The sequence below is a fragment of the Agelaius tricolor genome, unplaced genomic scaffold (genome assembly GCF_023055355.1).
Source record: "Agelaius tricolor isolate 1412-34295 unplaced genomic scaffold, bAgeTri1.0.p SCAF_4, whole genome shotgun sequence".
NCBI lineage: Eukaryota > Metazoa > Chordata > Aves > Passeriformes > Icteridae > Agelaius > Agelaius tricolor.
In genome coordinates this window covers 56,994,927-57,020,167 of record NW_027269264.1, presented here as the reverse complement: position 1 = coordinate 57,020,167, position 25,241 = coordinate 56,994,927, and the positions used below count along the sequence as shown (strand labels likewise).

The 25,241-nt window shown below is 40.4% G+C and overlaps 1 protein-coding gene across 11 annotated transcripts in view; it reads left to right on the top strand.

Annotated features, from left to right (window-relative positions):
• DYM (dymeclin) overlaps positions 1 to 25,241 on the top strand; it is a 211,214-nt gene that overhangs the window by 85,784 nt on the left and 100,189 nt on the right. For all 11 annotated transcript variants that reach the window (XM_071425865.1, XM_071425864.1, XM_071425859.1 and 8 more), the window contains 3 exons: positions 1,818 to 1,943; positions 9,304 to 9,417; positions 10,673 to 10,767. In XM_071425865.1, coding sequence (XP_071281966.1) covers positions 1,818 to 1,943; positions 9,304 to 9,417; positions 10,673 to 10,767 — 335 coding nt within the window. The remainder of the gene's footprint in view (positions 1 to 1,817; positions 1,944 to 9,303; positions 9,418 to 10,672; positions 10,768 to 25,241) is intronic.

Here is a 25,241-nt window from a genome sequence, read left to right as displayed (position 1 = left end):
AATATGTGTAGACAGAAGAGATATTTTGAGCTGTTCTGAAGGAGTATGTTTTGCCAGAGTGGTTTGTATGGTTTGACACAACCAGACTGAGTCACAATTATCTTTGAAGGTCCCTTCCAACTCAAACCATCCTGTGCTTCCATCTGGGATCTGTCTGGAAAACTAAGTTGTTCCAATGGTTACCTTCAGCAAGGCTTTTGTTGTTCTCCCTGCAAAGTTGTAAATGCAATTCTTCATTAGTTTTATGTTGCTTCCAGCTCTATCCAGCTTATTGTAATAACTCTTGGACTTAGAAATGACAGAACTTTTACCGTGCAAAGCTACATGCAAGTGTTGGAGATGGAAACAATTCGAATGGTGGACCAATACAGTGACGTTTGTCTCTCTCTCTCCCCATCCAACAAAAAGGACAATATTTTTTGTCTATGTGCTAATTGGAAGTTCTAGGGAAAACCTGGTCTTTACTCAAGACTGATATTCAGAAAACACAAAGATGGTACTCTAGTTTCCACTGGGGAGAGATGTTTCTGAAGGATCCTTTGAAACAGCAAGGGAAGGATGTTTGCAACATGTAATTTTACAAAAATATTTTATTTTAATATTGATTTAATATTAATAAAGATGTTACTGTAAGCATATTCTCCTTAAGCTTCTGTTGTCATCTTCTCTTGACCCTGACCAAAGCATGTGTCAAAAAGTTTTGTGGCCTGCAGTATTCAGAGCACTCTCATTTCATCCTAATAAAAACTGGTTTAGTATGTCCCAACTGCTTCGAGGATGGTTGACTGTAAGAGAACATTTTGGTAACTTCAGAGGTTTGTGAAGCACTTGGTGTCCTGGCTGCTCACCAGAATAGGTTTCACATGATTCATCCAGCTGCCTTTGGCCTGTTTTGAAAAACAGCAAATTTTTAGGTGTCTAGAAGCTTCTTGGAACTGAGGGCTTTCTCCAGTTCCTTTTTCCAGGGCTTTTTTGTGATTTCGGCCTATTTCTGCAGCCCAGGGAAGCCACGTTGTACTGAGCCAGTAGAAAGCTAATTTTCATTTGGTAGAGAGACAATGTTTGCATCTGGATTAACTTTAGACTAGCATTCAGGTATGCTTGCTGTTGCAATGAAATCTCATTTTCATTATTATTGCAAGGCTTTGGCTTAAGCTGTTCATCCTGGTGGAAATGTTGCAAGACCTTGGGCTGAACTCTAATCATAATGATCAGTCAGTTCTCTTTGGCTGCATATTATCTAAAATTGGAAAAACAGGCCTCTTCTAGTCTTAATCAAACCCAAACTGTTTTTTTTTTTTTTCTGGTATTATCTTCACACACCAAAATGGAGTTTATCTTCCATGTCTCAAAATGCCTCTGTTCACCTCAGCTTTGATGTACTTGGCTAGGTTTGAGGAGGAAAGGCTTTTCAGAGCAGGCTTGTGGTAGCACAGATGGATAGACACAACTGTTTTCCTGCTTGGACTGGTGAAAATCTTGTCTAACAATTCTCTTCTCCCTGTAGTGTAGAGAGGAGGACTGAAGCATTTGGAGGTTATGATAACTGCTATGGCTGGGAATCTCATTTACTAGGGATTGAAATTCCATTTCTGACCACAAGAAAACACTTGTTTAGACTCTCTTGTGTGACAGAATGAAGCAGATGAAAGGTGTTTGGACACTGTATATCGCTGCTCAGGGGCGGTTGTTTCCAGAGGGAGGAGTTGGTAAGAATTGCCAAGGGCAGGGAAATACGTGGGACCTTTAGAGCCTCCTCTGTTTAGTGTCTGAGGTATTTGAAGACTAAACTGATACCCCTTTTTCCTTCCCTAAAGGTTCTGCCAATTCTTGAAATCCTGTATCACGTTGAAGAAAGGAATTCACACCATGTTTACATGGCCCTTATCATTTTGCTGATCCTCACAGAGGATGATGGCTTCAACCGATCCATTCATGAAGTGGTGAGTTGCTGTTTTGGTAAATAATCCTTCGGCTCTAAAAATAATCTAAATATTTACTGCTAAGAAGATACATCGGCAAATCTGTTCCCTCAGCAGAGGCTGTATGAGTTCATCCAAATTTGATGGCATACACATCTTTCTTTTGTAAGAAGAAGGAACCTGAAGACTGCTTTCAAAACTTTTCCCAAGTGAAATGAACAAACACACACCCTCCTGTAGAGAAACTGCTGCAAATATCTCTTTCTCTGTCTTTTTTGGTGTTCCCTGTTACAAATTAGCCTAGTAATAGCTGGGCAGGCTGCCTCAAAGGTGCTGAATGTTTGCCATGGAAGTGGAGGGCCTAGAAGAGGAAAAAAAACAGGAAACCTTTTTTTTATTTTTTATTTCTCTTGAAAAACTTTGCTTAACTAGTGTGATGCAGCCTTTAGCTGGAGTTGTATTTTCCATACTAAATGTTACTTCCTTACTTGGCACTTCTTTTTCTGTCTCTCTGTTAGATTAATTTCTATTTTATGTTGTCAATATAGCAGGAGCCAAATTTTTACTAGCTTTGATGGACCTTGACCATCTGTGCAGGAGAATACCTTGGACAATTATGTCCTAGTTTCCCAGCTTCTAAAGTTATGATACTACATGAGATATTTGCACTGATTTAATTTAATTTTTTGACTGGGAAACAGAAATTTTCTTTTGGGGAAATTATTATCTTTGTGAATTATTATCTTTGAGAAATTGTTGAAATGCAAAATGCTGAAAGCAAATTTCAAGGTTCCTAAACAGAACTCTCTCCCAGGCGAATTTCCAGACTTACAGTATTTTTTCTCTGAAATTTCATATTATTAGTATAGCTTGTGTGTAGAGAGCAGGAAGAGATGATTTTAATGCAGTTTCCTGGGAATACATTTTTGGAAGCAGCTTTTAGGAGCACCTATAGTGACCATACAGATGACTGAAATATTTTCTTGAAGCTTTTTCCTGCCTTCAACTTTGTGTGCCTTGAACCTGTACATGTGCACCAGAGGTGTATGTGTGATGTGTATTTTTAGGCTTTGTGTCACAGAGCCATTTATCCTCTCTCTTAAACTGGGCTTGTGTAGAGTTGGAATTTAGCAGTCAAGGTGTCATTCCTGCCTCAGTCTCTTCTCCTATCACTCTTTGTTCATTTTAGAGGCTTTACACAATAAATAAATTCAATAAGTCTTTCAATAAATTCCTCACTGGATGAGTAAAAGTGGAAGATTTCCCTAAAATTCCTTAATGAGAATCCTGCTGTGGAATGAAAACATAAATCAAGTTTTCTTGTCCGGTTTATCCTGCCTTTCAGCTAACCATGCCAGCAGAGTTGTAGTGTTCGCTTGCAATGTGGATATTGGTTTACTACTTGTATCTTAATAAAAACACAAACCCCACCTTGTTCCTTTAACCCTGCACTGATCTTTTTGCAGTCATGACTTTGCTTCTGCCATTTTCTCCACAGTTTTTTTGATTTTACTTCAGACATTCAATAACTGCTTCTTTTCCTCTGTGGTTGTGTTTTCCTGCTCCGTAGTGCCTGGTTCCATTTGTTAATAGTGCTGTGTGTCCAGAGTTTTGCTGGATTTGGTTCTTAGGTGGATAATGAGAGGTGGCTGGGAGGTGCTGCAGGCCTGTGTGTGTGAGCTTCTCCTAAACGTTCCTACAGGTCCCAAGGAGGGAAATAAGTGTAAGGGAAAAAAAGTTTCAAAGTCATATTTACAAATGCATTCCCCTCACCCATGTCTTTGAGTTAATTAAGTTGGTGTTTTCAGGTATGAATGAGCAAGTTACTGTTCAAAAACTCTAATGTTAAGTATGAAATTAGTCTCATACTTGCTTAGATATTGACTCCACATATCCTAAAGCCTAAGAGGGTATTATAGGTCTGCAAAATGATGGGAGTCAGAAAATCTGTGTAGGCTTTTCTGTAAAATGTAAGCATCTAGCATCAGTTTCATAAACCTCATTCATGCAAGTACATACCAGATTTTAGCAGTTACAGCAGAATTTTTTTATTCCCTCCATCTTTTTTTACCTGGGTAAAAGATGAAGAAAAAAAGATGTGCTGTATTTTAGATCAACCTGTTTTTCTCTCTGCTGTGTATCCTGTGTACTGTTCTTATAAGAACCATGACTGTGCAGTTCATTTATGGGCTATTTTCCTTTGTGGCATTTAACCCACATTTATTTATTGATTTTTAGGATTAATTTTAGTGAGCAAAGTTTTATAAATCTGGTGATTATACCAACTGGTAAGGAGCTCAGGAAACCACAGAAACTCTTTTTGACTGCTGTAGGATGCTGAAGCACTTTTTATTTAAAATGAATGTGGTCTTAACTGCCTGGAAAATATGATCCAAATCATAGGTCCTGTCCCTGCAATTGGTTTAATGCAGTGGGGTCACTGTAACCACACAGAACTCAATTTCTTTCACTAATAATAACAATAATTATAATAGCAGAGTAAACAAGTAAATGTAAGAATTCCCCAGAGGGACAAGTATGGGTGATCTTTTGTCTCTGATTTATGAAATTCTAAATATAATTACATCAGACATCAAAATAACATCATAAGGTATTTTATGTAGCAGTAACCTTATTGTGCTACTGTAGCACTTTATGCTGTAGTAAATGGTGATACACTGTAAATCACGATTTAGCTGTGTTTATTTTTAGTGTGTTAAAAAATATCTCATGAGTAAAGTTGTGGGAAACTGAAAATCTCACTGCTTGGTATATGTAGAACTGAGCTCCTGCTCTTTGCATCTTTGCAGTTCGTGCTCCCTAAGCTGGAACTATCCAAGAGCCTGGTATTCAAAAGAATAATCAATCAAAACATTTTAATTTATTTTAAAATTATTCTTGCAAGACAACCCCAGGGAGTAAGCTTTTTCTTTTCTTACCTTTTTAACTGTTAACTTGAAAACCAATGAGATTGGTCAGCGTGGGGGCACTGGTTCCAGGTAAAGGATTTTGAAATTTAAGACATTTTCATGCTTCATGCCTCTAAAACCCAGAATGGATGGTGGTGGTTGCTCCTGTTGTTTTTGAAATAGCCATTTCAGCTCAGGTTGCTTTCCCCAGTGTAGATGAGAGCTAACAGGTTCTGGTATGTAGCTTCATAACTGTGAATTTATATATATATTTTTAAGAGTACTATTTCAAGGAATAGTTATCTCAGTAACTATCTTTTTTCCCAGGTTGGTGTTTTCAGAGTTTTAGGGAAGGTTTCACTGAAGGTTTCTGGGGTGAGACTGGAGCATTAACATGTCTTTGTCCATACTTTCAGCTTTCAACACGTTACTTAATGAGCCCTGGTAACTTCATGTTTTGCATTAGGAATCTGAAATTTGGCAGGTGGCCTTTGTGCCAGGGCTCTGCTGCTGATAATATGACTAAATGTGACCAAATTATCAGTCTCTGGGCACAGGGAGCAGCCTGTTTCCATCTGCGCAGCAGGGACGCAGCCGGAGGTGGCCTGACGTCTGTGGAAACTGAATATTCTCATTTTGCTGCTCCCAGAGCCATCTGGGCTGTGTGCATCCTCCCGTGCCCAGGGATCACGTTATCAGCTGAGATAAGCAGGGATGAGCTGCAGCTTGTGCAAGTGCAGCTCCCAGCTCCCGTGGGACAGGACTGTGCTCCCAGGGAAGTTTCTGCTGCTGCTTGGCAGAGTTTGAAACTACACAGAACCCTTTGGCTTGGAAAAGCCCTGCAAGGCCATCGAGTCCAAACATTCCCCCAGCACTGCCAAGGCCACCAATAACTCAAGTCCCCAAATCCCATCTCCACATGTTGAGGAAAATGTGTAAGAATGGGAGCCCTGATGTGACAACCCTTGGGAGAAATTTGAAACAGGCTGGGACTGGCTGTGCATGGAACATGGGATGGTGCAGTAGGGGAGAGGGACAAGAGTTAAACAAGAAGTAGGTAAGATTTTGAGATGCTGAGAAGAGAGGTGAATAAAGAGGCAGGACAGGAACAGTGACAAAAAGCTGAGGAAGGTGAAGTCAGGCTTCTTTTTGATGACAGACTGGGATGTACAGGGTAGGACAAAGGAGAAAACAGGATTAGATGGGATATTGGGAAGAAATTTTTCCCTGCAAAGGTGATGAGCACCAGTTGCCCAGAGCAGCTGTGGCTGCCCCTGAATGCCTGGAAGTGTCCAAGGCCAGGTTGGAAAGGGCTTGGAGCACCCTGGGATAGTGGAAGGTGGGTTGAGCTGTAAAGTTCTTTCTAGCACAAAGCACTCCATGGTTCTCTGATGATAAGGTGTGGGTGGGGGAGTGGAAGCAGGTAAAAGAAAGAGCTGAGAAGGAATGGGGTCTGGGAGGGCAAGGAGGCAGGAATAAGCTACAGGGAGGGAAAACAGGAAGGATGATGGCTTCTATATACAACAGAGACCCATGGTGGATGAGAAGGATGTGTCTGGAGATGTTGGAGGGCCCAAGGTACTGCTTGAGACTACTTAACTTGTCCCAGTCACATTCCTCTTATCCCACTGGGACACACTGTGGGAGAGAGCACATGATGAAATCTGCTCTCAGTTCCAGCATAGAGTGAATCATGAACTTCCACTTTGGTTGGTGAAGTGCAGGGATATGCCCCACAAAATAGCAACAAAGAGGGTGGGAGGAAACATAAGGATTATTTATATGTGGGAGGAGGTTGCTTTGTTATTTCACTCATAAATCAGAGACTAGAAAAATTAACTTATTAGAAATTTAATCAGTTAAGTTGATGTTTTTTTGGCCAGAATAAGTGTATTTTGTCTAAGAGGGGGGAAAAAAACCGAACCTAAACTCTTGGGTATCATTTCAGAGCAAATTGAGTGAAATTAGTTCTTCAATAATCATCAGGAAATACATCCCTTTATGTACTATTGGTTTCAATTTACATTGTGTGTCATGTCAAAACAAATAGTATTTTATACTACCCATTTTCAGTGCTGTATTTTTTAAAAGGTCTGTTACATTTTCAATAAGCATTTAAAAGTCAGGAAATTAAATGTGCAACCACAACTTATCCCTGTTATATTTATGTATTACTGAGAGTAACCATTATTTAATGATCATATACTGTATTCTTCATATAACAATATGTTTTTCTTCTGGAAGGTTTCAGTGCTGAGCTTCAGATATTTGAGCTTGAGATATTTGCTTGAGATACTTGTCAAAGTGGTTAATTTATTTCTTTATATAAAATCTTCTCTTGAGAACAGGTATATTCACATAGTCATAAATAAGCTGTTATTAAGAAATTATAATTAAGGTAACCAGGATGGATGTCTACACTTACATTAGCATTTTGCATTTGTGAAGTAACCCATGAACTTGCTGTATCTTACCATATGTTTATGCTTAGCAGCCTTGGGATGATCAAGTTCTCCACTAGCAGAATATCTTCTTGCAGTGAAGTTCGTACATGCGATTCATTAATTACTTACACTAACAGCTTTTAAAATTTTCAGTTGCCTTTTTTTGTGCAAATATGTGTGGATTTTGCTTTGTCTTTCAGGCATTTCCTGTTAATCATCAATGTTGTTCATCCCAGCTAGTTGTCCTTGTTTACTTAAACTCCTTGGATGACTTGTTTTCATTTATACCATCACCACTTTGTCTTAAAATAGTATTAGTAACTTTCTATAACCCGAAATTATATTGGTTTCCGCATCCACTCATCACCTGCTATTTGTGGAAACCTTTCTTGTAGTGATTTCAGGTTTCCTATTTGTTTCTCTGCCTTGACCATTCTCCCCTTAAATATCTCTCAAGTCTTTCCATCTTCCCCTTATTCTGATTTTTTGATCTTTTTAGCAAAAGGTGTTTACTACACCTCAGACAGTACCTGGGGATGTTTTGTCACCCTTGCCATAAAATAGTGTTTTCCCCATCTATAGGTTATGGTCACTGGCTTCATTTTATCTTCCTTGTGGGAAATTGGAAGGTGCTGACAAAGAGCCAGGTACTGGGCACATGTGATAGTGGAGATGCTTTTAAAAAATTATTTTAAAATTTGTTTCAAGTATCTGAATTTTATTTTGTCTCTTCATATATAATAAAAAATTATTTTTATATCTCAAACTTTAAGCTTACCAATAAACATGAATCATAATAAGGATGCTATTTCAAATGTCTCTTGTACTCTGAAAGAGCTTCCAGAGGTTCAGACTCACAGAATGGCTTGGGCTGGAAGAGACCTTAAAGTTCATCTCAGGGTTCCAACCCCTGCCATGGGCAGGGACACCTTCCTCAAGCCCAGGGTGCTCCAAGCCCATCCAACCTGGCCTTGGACATTTCTAGGGATCCAGGGGCAGCCACAGCTGCTCTGGGCACCCTGGGCCAGGGCCTGCCCACCCTCCCAGCCAGCAATTCCCAATTCCCAAGAGCCCAAAATCTGTGCCTGCCCTCTGGCAGTGGGAGCCATTTCCTGGCTGCTGTCTCTCCAGTCCCTCTGCAGCTGTCCTGCAGTCTCTCTCCTCTCTCTGAAGTCACACAGGGCAATAGCTTTGTGTGCAGTAGTCCTTGTTAAACATATTTATGTTTTGACCGAGAATAACCCTGAACTTATAGAGGATCTTTTCCATGTTTTTAGGACAGTTCCTGTTGAGTCATTTTTACCAGTCCTTCAAGGCAGGGTGTTGGGTACATGTGTTTCCTCCATGTAGGTTGGCTGGCTACAAGGAAAGAGTGGATTGATTCTCCTTCTGCAATAAACTTGGAAATGGTGATTAACTTCATCCACCCTGATAGTGGAGGGCAGTGAAAGACACAAAGCTCTTAATCTAGCTGATGACTTTCTCTTTGTATTAGGGGAAGAGACTTCATACTTTTCAAGGGAAAGCCTTCAGTGTGAAGCCAACACACAGTTGATCTGCCCCCGACTGTCAGTGTGTGTGCTGTTGCCCATCGGTCAGAGCTCCTGTGTGCTGCCTCTTGCCCAGCCAGTGATGAGGGAAAATGGCAAGGCTTCGGCAGAATTATTCAGGTGTCTTGGGTGTAAATGGAGACTTCATAAAGTGTCAGGGGTAAAGATGAGTATATAAGTGTGGTGGCACAGGGCATAGAAATTAGCAAAGTGCGAAATGTAATCATATTTCTACACGCTGTGTTTCCATATGACTTACAGTTGATGAGATCTACTAGGTGATAATGCTGCAGAGGTCTGACTTTTTTTTTGTTAATTTTGTTCTAATTATGCTTTGGAGTACAAAAATTAAGTAACATTTGAGACTGGAAACTAATTTTCATGTCTTAAGGAATTTGAGACTCCAGACAGTTTCCTATGTTCTTATTCAGACCTAGGTGCTGAAGAGCCTTTTTCTTTTAACTTTTTCTTTTTGCAGATACTGAAAAACATTACTTGGTATGCTGAGCGTGTCCTAACAGAGATCTCACTTGGGAGTCTTCTGATACTGGTTGTGATAAGAACCATCCAGTACAACATGACACGGACAAGGGTAAGAGTTGTGTTGAGCACTTGTGAATTCCTAACCTCAGCAGCTTGAATTCAATTTCAAACAGGGGGTGGGATTTTATTAATTCTATTGCATCCAGTTGTCATCTTGTTTTGCAGGAAGAAAGAAAATAGATCAGCTGTGTTAACTAAGTATTTGTGAACCCGTAACACAGTTTCTGTGTTGTCTTCCAGTTCATTGGGTATGGTTCTCTAAAGACCTTCATTCAGGCATCAAGCCCATCTTCAGTTTAGAAGAAAGAGTTCCTTAGTTTCATGAGAAGAAGTTATTCCTAATTGGCTATTTACCTCTCTGAATGACTTAAAAGAGGAAATTTCAGGTCTATTTACTGTTAGTTTTTTAGGAAGTGTGACAGGGACTAGGCCAGAGGACCTCTTTGAGCTCTGGCAAAGCAAAACTGCTTTAATTTCAGAGCCTTATAGCCTAGATTGACTTTGTGCATTTTTCAATGCACAATAGGTTTTTTATTTTTTTTTTGCAAATGCAAACATAGTATCATGCATTTCTGAATATTTTCAACAATTCAAGGCATGGAATTTATTACATTAAGCCTTAAATACATTTTAAACTGCAAAAATTAAGGGTGTTACTTATATGATAAAAAGAATTGGAAGGAATAAGAACAAATTTGGCATATATTCAGAGTATTTAGAATCTGTTATGTTATGTAAATGAATATTTTAGACTTGAATAGGGAAATAATCCCCTTTGGATTGGATAAGTGGACAAATTTCATTCTGCAAGAACCCTTGACTTTGAAAGGGCCATCAAATAAATGCTTATTTGGCCAAATGGTTTCAGGGATGCTGAAATGGAGACCAGTGCTCTGAAGTAAGTTATGATTGTACCTTACTTCAGAATTGTGAAGTAGGAAGTTTTAGGATAAGACTACAAAAGGGAGAGAGAGAAAGGTAGAGAGGAAGAAAATGTCTTTGTGTATATGTTACAGCTGTGGTGCAACTGTAAATGAACATTGAAAGACAAATACAAACATACCTATACATATATGTGTGTATACACTCTGAAATTTGTATGGAATCACTCTTTTATAAGCCTTATATTTTAAGAAAACATGTTCAAACCTCACCGAGTATATACGCTTTGCATTTCTTCCTGTGCTTTAAAAACAACGTATATTACTCAGTCTTCTGAATTACTCCTGCCGGAGTTGTCAATGCATATCCAACCAACATTTTGATGTGTTGTTTTTTTTAATCTTTCCTCTTCTTTCTGACAGGACAAATACCTTCACACAAATTGTCTGGCAGCCTTAGCAAATATGTCGGCACAGTTCCGCTCGCTTCACCAGTATGCTGCTCAGAGGATCATCAGGTAAATATAAAGACCCTGCTGGAAAAATCATCTCTGCTGAAACTCTGAAGTAGAGAAGCTTGAATTTTGTATGCCTTAGTAGTACAGAAGCATTAATTTTATATGCCTTAGTAGATATCAATGAACTAAACAACAGAAATGATATCTGAGTAAGTAAATAATCCCAGAATAAATCTTACTTGCTCTATATTTGAACCTACTCTGAATGGACAGTAAAAATACTAGTTTCTCTGTCTGAGAAATTTCTGCCTTTTGATCCTCTTAACAGAACAGCTCAATACCTGCCTTCAAAACAGAAGGTTTTCAGGGGTTTGTTTGAATTACAAATTCATTCATGTATTCAGTTGTTATAAACATGCACTGAGTGCTGGTTCTCAAGTGCTACACAGCATGGATTCTCTACAAATTTCTTCCTGCATATTTGGCAAAAGGTCTATTCTTAAAATCAGATATAATTAAATGATCATTTTGTGACAAAACCCTGCAAATATGGGCAATAAAGCCTAAATCTATGCTTTCCAAATAATTAAGTTTATTATCCTGTATAGTAGTCAATAGTCAGTATCTGCTGTGGTTGTAATACAAGGCCAGAACTTTGAAGAAGCAGATATTGAAGTTGGTCCTTCCTATTGTGTTTCTGTGCTGCAGAGCACATTGTAAAGGCAGGTAACCCTGTGCCAGGCATCCCTCTCATCTTGGCAGCCAGCCCTGCTCCACGCTCCAAGGGAAACTAGGAAGGTCCTTTTTAATGTGATCTGGAATAAATTGTTACAGGGCTTGTCAGGTACAGACTGCGTGCCAAAAATAATAATTGTGTACCTGTACACTTTGTCAAGGACTGGGTTAACATGACATACAGCTTGTTCTTAAGGATTTAATTCTCTCCAAGACACTTCTTTGAAAATGGTTGGTGGTATAAGTAGGACAGGTTACCAATGAATGCATTGTGTTGGTGCCTTTCACCTGCCTTACACTTGCCCTCTTTTCATACCCTTGGCAGAAGTAAAGAGGGTTCAGAGTTTGAAATGGAGCTATTTTCCCCTTTCTTGACACATACATTGTCTTAGATATTTGCTGTGCTCATTTCTCAAATCATAGACTTGAAGTCTGAGTTTTCCAAGCCTTTGAAATGTTCTGAAATCAGAGATCCTGGTGTGGTGTGAGATACAATTCTCTGCCTCTCAAAAACTTGGTCTGGTTCTTACTGTTACACTTCATTTGCCACTTCAGAGCTTGGTCCTGGGTTCTGATTTTGTTCTGTTTTATTCTATGGCTGTTTCTGCAGCCCAAAGTGAGGTGTGTCCTTCTGGGTATATTAGGGGCAAGAAGCAGTTACTTGCTAGTCTCAAGACTCAAGAATTTCTCTTTCACTCATTTCATGCAGCTTTTTATTAGGATCCTCTAATGTTTGGGAGCCTTATTCCTAATGTCTCTCAACCTGAATAGTTACAACATAACTTTAACAATGCTGCTTGATTTTTAGCTGTGATATTCTTATTAGAAGCAGACAAGACTTGTTCTGCTGCTTGACACTGATGAGTGGAGAAAGAAGGCAAAGGGGTGAATGGCAGAAAACAGGGAAAGGAGATTCTGTCAGAGTGGAAGATCATTGAGTCCAGCTGTTGTAGTCCTCATCCTTGGAGGTGTTTAAAAGCCATGAGGCACTTGGGGACCTGGGTCAGTGGTGGCCTTGGGCCCTGCTGGGGAATGGTTGGACTCAATGGTCATCAAGAGCTTTTCCAACCTAAATGGTTCTATAGTTCTATTCTATGATTCTGTAAATTAGTCTGAGATCTCAGTGCGTTTGGAGAATGGTATGTTAGTTATGTTAGTCTGATAGGACAGCAGAGAGAAGGATGCTGGCTATCTCAGCCATTTGGTGCTGGCAGAGTTGGAGCTGTATTGTTCTGCCTGGAAGTAATGTAAGGGTTGGTAGAGAAAATGGTCATACTCATCAACTGAAGAAGTAAATCAAAGGCAATAAGATCTGTATTATGTATACTATAACATTCTTAAATAGTCCAAAGGCATTCCATGCTGTTGCTTTTAAGCTTCTGTCTTATTGTAGCCAGGCACTCCATATTATTATAAGTGGAAATTGTAATGAAGGAGGTGACTTTAGATTTGAAACAGAACCAGCAAAAACAAGAGGAGTATTAGGGAAAGAGGATCTTATTCTGGAGTTAGAAAACTGTACATCTGGACAGTAGGGAAAAATGACCACCAAGACTGGAATTTAATTTGTCGCTGTGGTCATGATTGCTTGTAAATCAAAAGACATGACTTTAAAAATGTATTAAAATCTGTTGTAAAGTGTCCTATGGGAGTAGGACATGAGCAGGCTGGAAGGAAGAGCCAGTTCCAGGAGCAGCCTGTCTCCTGTTAGACTTTACTGCATTTTCTTCTCAGAAACTTTACAGCCTTGGGCTCCTTGGCAGGTTTAATCACGATGGAGGGAGTATTTTAAGCTAATTTCCTCTCAAAATACACTAGATTTGCTATGAAGTTTCAGTTACAAGAAAAGCAGTACAAATACATGTATTTCTTAAGGGGCTGGTATTTAATTCATATATGGTTCTTCTTTTTTCTGCCTTAAGAAGTCTGTTATCCACAATTACTAAATTTTGCCAGCAGTGATGGACCCAGCTTTCATGATGACAAAGCAGAATATATATATATGTTTATGCTCCTATTCTACTTCACCATCAGAGTACAAGCATCTTAATCAGAAAGCGTTTTCTGCGAAGGACAAACAAAACAGTATTTATATTACATGAAGTATTTCAGGGTCTAGGTTTCTAAATTAAGTAGCTCTGAAACACTTAAAATCTGCTTAGCAATACAACTGAATAGACAGTCATAATTTAAACCTCACCAGATGCTCTAATGACTCCTTCCTTAATGTGAGAATTAATTCCATTTCCACACAGGCTTTTTCCTAATCCTATTCTGAGCAGAGACAGCCAATTGTTTTAAATTCTGAAGACTATTTTCTGTGAAAGAATGAGCTGGGAATATTCATGTAGTGCACTTAAGAGCTCAGTAAAATACAACTTCATAATGTTGGGTAATTTGTATCATGTTCCGGCAAAGCATGAAAATTGTCTGATTTGTGTAAATCTATCACAAGCAGCTGCTGGAAGTTAAAAATAGAAGTAATAGATGTTTCCCTAGTAAGATCCAGGGTTCACTTAGTGTTGGATGTCCTCTGTTGTAGATTGCCTTGACTTTGAAATCCTTCCCTTCTCTGATCCCTGTATGGGCCATTCACTGAGGAATTGGAATGAGTGATCCTTGTGGGTCCCTTCTAGCTCAGAATATTCTGAGATTCTCTATGCACTGCTACCATGGGTTTGTGTTTAATTACTCAGAGCTTTTTTATCAGCAGATTGCTGAGGGTGGTACTGCACTGTACTGTGGAGTGCTGCTGTTTGTAGTATCTTAAAATTATATTTAAATGTACCTGCATAGTAGTGCGAGTATTCAGTTTGTCACTTAACACTGCAAGTCAGTTTGCATTAATTCCTTTAACCTATTTGGCAACAGCTTTCGTTCATTATATCTGGCTTTTCTGCAGCTTGCCTGACTGCTGTAGTATATGTAACACTTGGAGGGTCTTCTTCAGATCAGCTGTGTTCTGGCATCTCCTCTCCATGTCATTCTAATAAAATTAGTGACAAGAAAAGGGCTGATCACTTCAGGCAAATGCTTTTCCTGTAGCTTCATGCTCTGGAATGTTTGCTGTTTCCTAAGCAGGCATATGCCACTAGAGGTTGCCATGCACCTCACTAATTAGATGTGGACTTTTAACATCAAATGATTTCATGGGGCTAGAAACACCATCCAGTTTTCCTTTTTTTGTACATAACCACCACAGCTGCTCATGTGCAGGGCTGTGTGAGACACTAAGAATTCTGTTGTTGCACTTGTGTTGATTTCTTTGGTAGTCACAGAGGTTTCAGTGAGATTCAGGGAATGACATGAGTAAAGAGGTTTGTGTAAATTCTCCTGATGCTGGTGGGAGTCAAGTGGAATTAGAGAAGTATGTGTGCTTTAAAGGGGTACAGATCAGAGATGTGTGTAACTTGTGCATGCTGTGGGATGCAGTAGGTTGTACTTGAGTGTCATCACAGCCCTGCTGTACCTGCTTGGAGAGCAAAGTTGGAGGCCTGTGTACCAGCTGTAAACATTGCTTGTTTCTTTTTTTAAATAAGTTGTGAGGAGTGTCCTTAAACATCAATGCTTGTAAAGTCTGACTGCATTGCTGTAGTTCTTCACATCGGAGAGGAGGATGAAGCCCTGAATTCCCTTTTTACTCTTCAGTAAAAAAAAAGTCTTCATCTTTTTGTAGGGTTGATTATGTTTCTCAAGCTACTGTGAAAATTGCTACTCTTGATGATACATACTGCTGTATTTGAGATGTTTCAGCTCCCCAACCAAACCATTTATTTGCTTTATGGTTTTCTATGTTAGTAATTTAATTTCTTTGGTATGGTTTCCTCTTACAGAAGTCTGATGGGATTTTCCTGAACAAAAATGTTTATGACTGTTGTTTAGGAAAAGGAGTACAGGATGTTACTTTAAACAGTGCTTTTAAAGCCCTGTTTATGCTGAACTGAAAATTGTCTTTAAGCTGTCATGTGTGAGTTTCTAGAGGAGCAATGAATTGCTACTGCAACATATTTCATACAATCCCAGAACAGTTTCAGTAGGAATGGACCCTAAAGCCCATCTCGTTCCACCTTCCATTCCATGGACAGGGACACCTTCCACTAGACTGGGTTGCTCGAAATCCTGTCCAATGTTTTTCTTAAAGTAACTGTAAATAAAATTTTTCCTTATACCTAATACAATCCTGCCCTCTGGCAGTGGGAGCCATTGCCTGGCTGCTGTCCCTGCAGGCCTTGTCCCCAGTCCCTGGGCAGCTCTGCTGGAGCCCCTGGAGGCCCTGGCAGGGGCTCTGAGGTGTCCCTGGAGCCTTCTCTTGTGCAGCTGAGCAGCCCCAGCTGTGCCAGGCTGGCTCCAGAGCAGAGGGGCTCCAGCCCTGGCAGCAGCTCCGTGGCCTCCTCTGCACTGGCTGCAGCAGCTCCAGCTCCTTGTGCTGCTGGAGCCAGGGCTGGGGCAGCTCTGCAGGTGGGCTCTCACCTGAGCCCAGGGGCACAGGGGCAGCATCCCCCCTGCCCTGCTGCCCACGCTGGGGCTCAGCCCAGGGCAGGGGGTTCAGGCTGGGGCAGGTCCAGCTCTCACCCACAACACCCCAAGCTCCTTCTCCCTGGGCTGCTCTTCATCCATTCTTTGCTGAGAAAAATTTGTATGAATAACTGTTTCAACAAAGAAGAAAAATACTTATAGAGCAGCAAGACCTGTGTGATCTGACCCGTGTATTAGAGGCCACATTGAACTGAAATATCTGAAATTGTTAGTGTGTGAGTGTGATGAAATTAAAATTTGCCAATTGCTTAATATCATTTAGTAGTGCCAATAATGAGATGTAATTGCTGGCTCAAAATTCTCTAGGCTGCTCACATAGGAAGATAAACAAATTTGTCTCCCACACAACTTTAGACTCTGAACTTTCTGGTCTTCCTGCCTTTTTTTCTTTGATGCCCACAGTGCTTTTGGGAAGCTCTTTAGCAGAGAGCTTCCTCTCTACCACTGGAGAATAGTAATGGGATAGTTGGAGCAGAGAACTAGTGAGATGGAGTTCATAAAATCAAAGGTGCATCTTAAGGGGAAAAACTTGGAAGCATAATCCAGGTTGCTGCATTAATGCTTCAAACTTGTTTCCTTTGTAATTTAATTCTCATTTGGAAATGTGGCTATAGAACAGAAGTGTTTCATCTCATACAGGAGTTGTGATATTTAAATTATAAGATTTGAGCTAAGCTGGCATTTTAGACTTCAACTGAGATGTCTAAATTGAGCAAATAGAATTAGGTGAATAGAGTATGCAGTAATTTTGTTAAGCTCATAGTTCTGGCATCTTTCTTAGAGCAGGGAAATGAATGGGGTTAAATTAGAGCAGTTTTTCAGATTAAAAACTTCCTAGAATTGTTCCAGATTTGGGACTTGAAGTCTTTTGACACTAAGAAACCTTATTTTGAAAGGCTCTTTAATTCCAGGAATGTCAGCTTTCAGTAATCAAAAAGCAAGATAATGCTAGTAAGATGTTCAGTGACTGATTTATAACCTACACATTTATTAACACGTAACACAAAAGCTGATTCCACCCTCCTCGATTCCTTCTCCGTTGGTACTGTTGGAACATGGGGTTTGTGTTGCTTAGGGCTGCACAGCTCTGGGGATGGTTTGAAACACACAGGTTTATATCACACCATGGACACCAGGAGCCTGGGCTTGGGTAGGCTGTAATGGTACTGTAGGAATGATCAGTAGGCAAGGGTTTTACAAGCTGGGTTCAAATCTTCATCTCTTAATTGGGCCATTAAATTAAATCTCAGTTTACTGATCTCTTAATCATACCAGGGAAGTGTTCACAATGGCAGGCCCTAGAGAAAAGAGACTACTCCTGCTCCCACGGCAGCAGACATTGAGAGATTTCACAGGTTAAATTATAACATAATAAACGATGAAGCTGCTTGGAATTAGTGCTCTGTGGCCAGAGCTTTTAAATACTGAACCCTCTAAGCATCAGCTTTGTACTGCTCAATAGTGAACCCTCTGAGCATCAGCTTTCCCATTCCTTTTTAACCAAAAGAAAAGAAGAAAGGAGGGAATTGAGGGTAATGAACAGTTTCACTAAAGCAGTGAAATCTGCCCCTGCAAATAACGTGAGGGGAATAGTCAAAAATCTCTGGTTTCTGATAGTGAAACTCAAGTATCTCCAGTCTGAGCTGTTCAAGAATAAAAGATAATTTTTTGTCCTCTTTCGAATCACATATGGGTTATGCTAGAAAGAAATTATTTTAATGATAGTTATCACAACAGTATGACTATTTTCTAAATTTTCTAAATGTGATTTTTAACCTCAGGCTTATGTTAATTTCACTGTCAGTGCAGGAAGCTCCACAGCCCTACTCTCCAATTCCATGCTTTAGGGGAGCCTGCTGATAGAAAAGGTGGCTTTTAGTAATTCCTATCCCTGATTATTTCCATCCAGTCCTCATGTCACTGAGGTGAACAGGCAAAGAGCATGTCTGTGGATATGGCTTCAGGTTTATCTGCAACTTAACCAGCTTGTTTAATTTTCTGTGTTTGCTTTAAAGCAGTAGCTGATGACCTGTTCGTCCCAACAAACTTATATTGCCATTTGATACTTGGACTGGTAAATTTGTTACTTTAAAAAATCTGTATTGATTTTTCTTTCCATCCTTCACCTGGGTGGTATTTACCATGTGCTGTAAGATAGAGGTTCTGGCAAGAAATTCTCTTCAGAATAGAAGGCTGCAGAACTGACTGGTTGATTTTGCCTCAGAAATAAGAATTAAAATCCTCAAAGACAATTTAGTGCTTCTTAAGTTTGAAATAGTTTGTAACATTTTTCTCAGAAAAGAAAGCATTTATTGTCTAGCCTGGATATAAAATGGCTTCTTTCTGCCAGAGGGCAGGGTTACATGGTATATTAGGAAGAAATTCCTGGCTGTGAGGGTGTGGAGGCCCTGGCACAGGGTGCCCAGGGAAGCTGTGGTTCCTCCTGGGTCCCTGTCCTGAAGTGTCCAAGGCCAGGCTGAATACGGCTTTAAGCAACCTGGGATAGAGGAAGGTGTCCCTGCCCGTGGTAGGGGGATGGATTGACATGATCTTGAAAATCTCTCAACACAAACCATTCTATGTTTCTATGATAAAATTACACTCTGTTTATGATAAACTGCTTTATAATGAGAATTTTTTTGACCCCTATGTAGTGCAGCAAAAGTGGTAATCCCATTTTTATTAAGCATTCCAAGGAGAGTGAAAACTAATGTCTTCTCAGGAAAAGGGCCTTCATGATATTCTCATGCTCAGGCTGTGTTTGAAAGAGGGCACTGTGGAAATGGAACATCAGGCAACTTCAAGTCCCTGAGCCTGAGCTTTGCTTTTCACCTGGGCTGCCGGTAGCCAAGGCTGTGTGTGCAGTAGGACGCCTGGAGACGCTGTTTGAGTCACCTGGTGAAACCTTGGGCAGCTTTGCCTTCTCTTCCTTGAACTATCCACAGGCACAGGCTCCCTACTCTGTGTGCAGTGTTTTTTATACCCCTCATTCTCTGCTCTGTCACTGTTACTCCCCAAACCCACAGAGGGTCTTGAATCCCTGGAGTGCCTTTTATTGGGAGACAGAAGCGATTTATAAAGATCTCAATAGCGTTAAATAAAAGAAACATATGCTGGCCTTATTAGTAGCTTGTTGACCTAGATTAGCTGTGGGGAAGCTTATAAGCTGATCAGCCATTCCAAAATTGGGAGGTGTCATTGCAATTAGTGGGAAAGGCTGTGACAAAAGGGAAGACAGCAATTGTTCTGACAAGGGAAAAGAGAATATTAGTAGCAAATGGGCTCTTGCTGGCGTGACTTAGGGATGTAAATAGAATGAGTTAATTTTTTAAGAGGAAAGAAGCATCCTTTGTTACTAAGAATTGAGTGTATTTGTGGTCAAATGTACTAAAATGCTGCTTTAGCTATGTCAAGAGCAAGAGCAGTACCCCATGTGTGCTTGTCTGTTTTTGCCTGTGTGTAACATATGGAGGTGAGGTTTTAGGCTGATATCAGCTGTTTCCAACATGGAAATATCATTGAACTTGGTTTAAGCCTGGTTGAACCTGCTGGGGATTCTGGGTGGGCATCTGATGGGACAGTAATACCCTTGTCCCCATCTGGCACGAGCAGTTGAGTGCCCCACATGCCATTGGAAGTGTTTGCAGCCCAGGACCCCAGCTCACGGGTCATGGAGGCTCCCCAGATGGACAGATTGGATCAGTGTGAGCCATGGAGGGGTACTGAGGGAGCGGTTGCCTCTTTCTGTGTCAGGGTTTTCTCACATGGACCAGAGCAGTTAAACTATCTTATCTCCTGCTCTGCAGTTAATGGCCACAGGAGTCCTTTAAAATGACAGTTTGATTGCTGATTTGGCTTTAAAAGATATTTAGTGTCAAAATGTGCACCACTCTGAAAGCTCAATTTTGTACAAGATAGTTTGTTCTTCCGTGGACCACTTTTTGTGTCTCTGCTGACTTATAGGCAACAACCAGCAGGATAATTCTGTCATTTTTGGGGGGCAAGGCACTACTACAACTCATTTGTCTTCCACCATCCCAAAAAATCATGTGGTATTTCAGAGTCTTACAGACTGCAAGTCACTGCCTGGCAGGATGTATGATTCAAATCAGCATAGAATTGAGGTGTGTTGAAGCCTTTCAGGGCATCCAGAGCGTCACATGTGTCACACAGAGCTGGAGTTAGGAGGGAGAAGGCCCCATTGCGACACCTTTAATATTATGAATGGCCCTTTCATTGTTACTGTGCCACATAAACTCTTTGGAAACAGTATAACTTGATAGAGTGTTCAAATTGGGGAATTAAACTTTTCTGTTTTGGTGTAACCTTGAAACTGTTGACCTTGTGAATCTCTTCTGATAGAGAAAAAATATCTGAGTAAACCTGTAGAGAAATAACTATTTTTGTGATAGACTTCCAGTGTTGTTTTACAGATGAATTTACAGAGCAGACTGAGGTTGTTCTGAGTTGTGTCACTTAAGTTTTCTGCATGTTTAATGCTACAGGACGCAAAAATGAGAAATCAAGTAGGATTATTCCACTCCTGCTAATGCAATTTTGATTTCTTTTAGCTGGAAAAAAAAATTTAAGGCCACTGAAGTATTTGCTGGGTTGCGTCCCATTGTATTATTTGGGATTTTGATTTCTAATGTGGGGGTCATAGAATGGTGAATCAGAAGGGACCTTAGAGATATCAAGATGTGATCTTTATAGATTTTGTGTTATAAAAAGACTGTTTTAAACCAATCAGTTGTTCCACAAAAGATTTTTCTGAGATTTAAAAAACCGAGGGAATTCTTTTAGAAACTATTATTTGCCATTCTAGTAGAATCCTAGAAACTGCTGTCTTGTCTTCTCAGTTTGTTTTGAATGGAACATATTTATGGGACAGTGTTCCTTAACAGAAATAGAGGTGACTCAAGATAATGACTTGCTTGAACCTGCAATTTATCCTCAGTTGCAGGGTATTTGGCTCATTAGTGCTTTATTCTGATACAACATGTACTCTTTCCTGCTTAGAAATTTTCCCTTTAGAAAAAACCGTGCACTGTGATCTGAAGAAATGAATAATGAACTTTTAAGGATTTATCTGACAAACTAAAATGGTTCTAAGTAAACATTAGTATGGAACAAAAATGTAGCCAAAAATACAGCATTAATTGTATTTTTATTTCCTTGTCAGGCTGCTGCTTATTTCACATTTTAACTGATGTCATTATATACGTCTAGTATTTTTCCAGCTCTGCACTGCAGTGAACTAATAATGTCCCTCTCCGCTTGTGTGAAGTCAGGATAGGTATGAGTGGCTGCAGGGAGGGAAGCAGGGCTGTGTAATACCCAAATGATCGGTGTCAGTGCCCTCCAAATGCCTCCTTCCTTTCCACCACACATGGAAATTTTCAGTTCTTTTGGACCCCACACTTCAGTGAGGATTTTCGAATAGGCTTTCTAATGGATTTTGGGAATAGAAAATAACAATCTGTGAAAATTCTGAATCTCTTAAGTACTCAAGCTGAGGTATTTCCTACCACCGTGTATTTTCCCTGGCATTTTTGTGGCTCTCAAAGACAATATTGCACATTGAATCATCTGACATTTGTAAATGGAGGGTGAAACTATAGGTATAAGCAAAAGAATCAGGATTTAACAACTTTAATGTGCAGCAGGTCTTTATAACCATTGAATGACTCAGCCTATTTAATGGTAATGGCCTTCAGCGAGTTTAGGAAATAACAAGCTTTTAGGTAAAGTAAGTGCACTTAGTTTTGTAATGAATAAACAAATTTACTATGAAGTTTTGTAGAGGCATGCTCCTGTGACTCAGTTGTGTGCTGAGGTCTGTCTGCAAGTACCCCAGTTAGCAGGGGCTCAGATGGATGGATGGATGGATGGATGGATGGATGGATGATGGATGGATGGATGGATGATGGATGGATGGATGGATGGATGGATGGATGGATGATGGATGGATGGATGGATGGATGGATGGATGGATGGATGATGGATGGATGGATGGATGATGGATGGATGGATGGAGGGATGGATGGATGGATGGGTGGATGGAGGGATGGATGGATGATGGATGGATGGATGGATGGATGGATGGAGGGATGGATGGATGGGTGGATGGAGGGAGGGATGGATGGATGGATGGATGGATGGATGATGGATGGATGGATGGAGGGATGGATGGATGGATGGATGGATGGATGGAGGGATAGATGGATGGATGGATGGATGGATGGATGGATGGGTGGATGGATGGATGATGGTTGGATGATGGATGGATGGATGGATGGATGGATGGATGGATGGATGAGGGATGGATGGATGGATGGATGGATGGATGGATGGATGGATGATGGATGGTTGGATGGAGGGATGGATCGATGGATGGATGGATGGAGGGATGGATGGATGGATGGGTGGATGGAGGGATGGTTGGATGGAGGGATGGATGGATGGATGTTGGGTGGGAGGGTGGGTGGGGCAGAGGGGCTCAGACACCGCTGCCCTCGCGTGCTGTGCCCTCTGTTGCCGCTTCTCCCGATGCAGGATTTTCCAGGTTCAGGCAGACGGAGATGCAAATGCCTGTGTTAATGAGGCTGTTGTAGCATCCCTGTAATCCCATGCAGAGCCTGTGAATTATCACAAGTGTCTAGCCAAGGGATAAAAGCACAGGAGGTTTCCAAAACAACATTCCCATAGTAGCATCTCTTAAGCTGCCAGCGATATGTGCCTTCCAAGCAACCAGTGCATCTGGGTGATTAAAGTCTTCGCCTTTGTCTGAAACATCAGAACTGAATAGACACTTCCTCTGAGCTCTTTTAGATCTTTTTTGCTTATGGGTTATCAGTTATTTCTGTCTGCTTTTAATATATAAATCCTTTTGTTCTTTCTGATAGAACTTCATCTGTACAGAAGTAATTTGGCCTTTTCTGTAGAAGAATCTCATCTATTTCTCATTTTGTTTTCAGTCTATCAGACATCTCCAGAACTTGTTTGGCTTTCATTTCCTTGCCCCCCTTCACTATAAATACGTTCATGCATAAAGATAATACTCCTCTCATAAGCCTGTCGTGTACATTTGGCCAGTACTGTGACAGAGTGCTGCTTCTGGGCATGGGAACTTACATCTGTGACACATTATCACAAATAATCACTTCTTAAGCATTTAAATAATTTTCATCCTTTTCTATGTTGTTATGGCACCTTTAACCCCATGGTGACCCCTCACCGCCAAACTGCTGTTTTGCAGTAATGTAATTTAAAATCCTGTCATCACTTTATAATGTAAGATATAAATTTAGGGATACTTGCATCTTAAAAGAAGGCCTGCAGGAATGAAGTATTTTTCAAAATCTATGAGAATGTTACTTAGCAGAGGACATTAGTTAGGGATCAGGGAAGAAGGGAAGTGTCAACAGTGGAAAAGGATCAAGTGAGGCTTACTTGAGAACTGACATTTCCATGTCCACAGGACCTGGTAAAACACATCCAAGCGTGCCATGCGTGTTGACTTGTGCCCATACAAGACCACTGTGTGGGATCACATCTGGAAAACTGCATCCAGGTTTTGGGCCCCTAGACATAGCAGAGGGGCTGCCAGACTGGAGGGAGTCCCGTGGAGGGCTGCATGATGGCTGGGAGCTGGTGTGGGAAGGTGGGCTGAGGGCACTGGGCCTGTTTAGCCTGGAGGAGAGAAGGCTTTGGGGCAAGGCTACAGTAGGGGGTTCACAGAAAGGGTGAGCAGCATTCCCATGTGTATGAGAAGGCTACTGAGAAGATGGAGCCAGGCTTTTTATACAGAAGGGTGTGGCAGGAAGATGAGAGAGAATGGTCAGGAGGTTTCAGGCTGAGGGAAAAATGCAATTTTTCATGGTCATGGCAGAATTGGCACAGCAGCACAGGGATGTTGTAGAGTCTCTCCCCCCTAAATTGTCTCTCATTTATTTGAGACAATCAAATAAACCTCTGTTCAGGTGTGGATACAGTTTTAACCCTGCTCTGAGCAGAAGGTTGGGCTAGAGATCCCCTAAGGTCTTTTTCATCTTAATTGTGACTCTAATGTAAGAATATTAATTCAAAAAAATACTTAAACTGTATGAAAAATGAGGAATTTCTTAAGCAGTTTATCTGTGCTAACACCACAGTGGCAGAAACTCGCCCCAAAGAAGCCCAGAACATCTTCCTATGAACCGGGGCATGTTGGTCTTTCAAAATGTTCTTGGTACTGAAATACAAATAGATAATTAGATTTCTGCTGTGGTTCATCAGTACCATAGTTCATCATGTCATCAGTGGCAGTGTACTAAACACAAATGAAAAGTTCAATCCAAAATTCTATTTTTGCATTATGTATATGATGTATTTTGCTGTTGCAAGAATCACAGAATCCTAGACTGGCCCATGGTAGGAAGGGATTGTAAAAATCATCTCATTCCAACCCTCCTGCAGAGGCACCTTCCAGTAGACCTCATTGCTCCAAGCCCTGTCCAGCCTGGCCTTGATATAGGCAGAGAAATTATTTGCCTTTCAGCTCTTTATGCCTTATGAAATAACATTAATTTGTGACATATCAGGCAGAATAGAAATCAATTCTCATGGAGTGGATGATCTAATAAGTTGTTGTTACCATATATTTGATGTTTGAGTACAGAATGTATTTCGCTTGGGTTTGTCTTTGGGAACAGAGGAGTAGTGACTAATAGGACTTCCTAGAACTCAAATTATCAAACATGAACAGTAATGTATGTCGTGACGTTCTGCCCACGTGTACCCAGGTAGTTCAGTGTGTTGATTAACATGTGCTAGTTTAATTAGCTTATACTTTCATTTATTTTTCTTTTAAAGACTTTCATATTGGCTTTCCTGTAGAGTCGTGTTGTAACATAACTGCCTTTTGAAAATACAGTGATTAAGTCTTCAAGCTTAGGGAAAGATGTTATTTGCTGTGCATTTTTAAAATTCTGCCGCAGAAACAATATGACCTAAATATTTAATCAGGCTTAGTAGAATTGGCTTTTTTTATTGCTGCAGATTAATCTAGTTTCTCTGAGCTAATACACATGGCATGTATATCTTCAAGACCTTTCTTTTTCTCAATAACGTTAAAGATTTATAGCTCTCATAAAATCTGGCATGTGCCAAGAAGAAGATTATGAATTACGATTACTTAAACTGGGAATTTTTCTTTTGAATCCTGTATATGCTGTTTCAGCCTAGGTTGTATGTGTAGAGGGGTTAGTGAACACTGGTTTTAT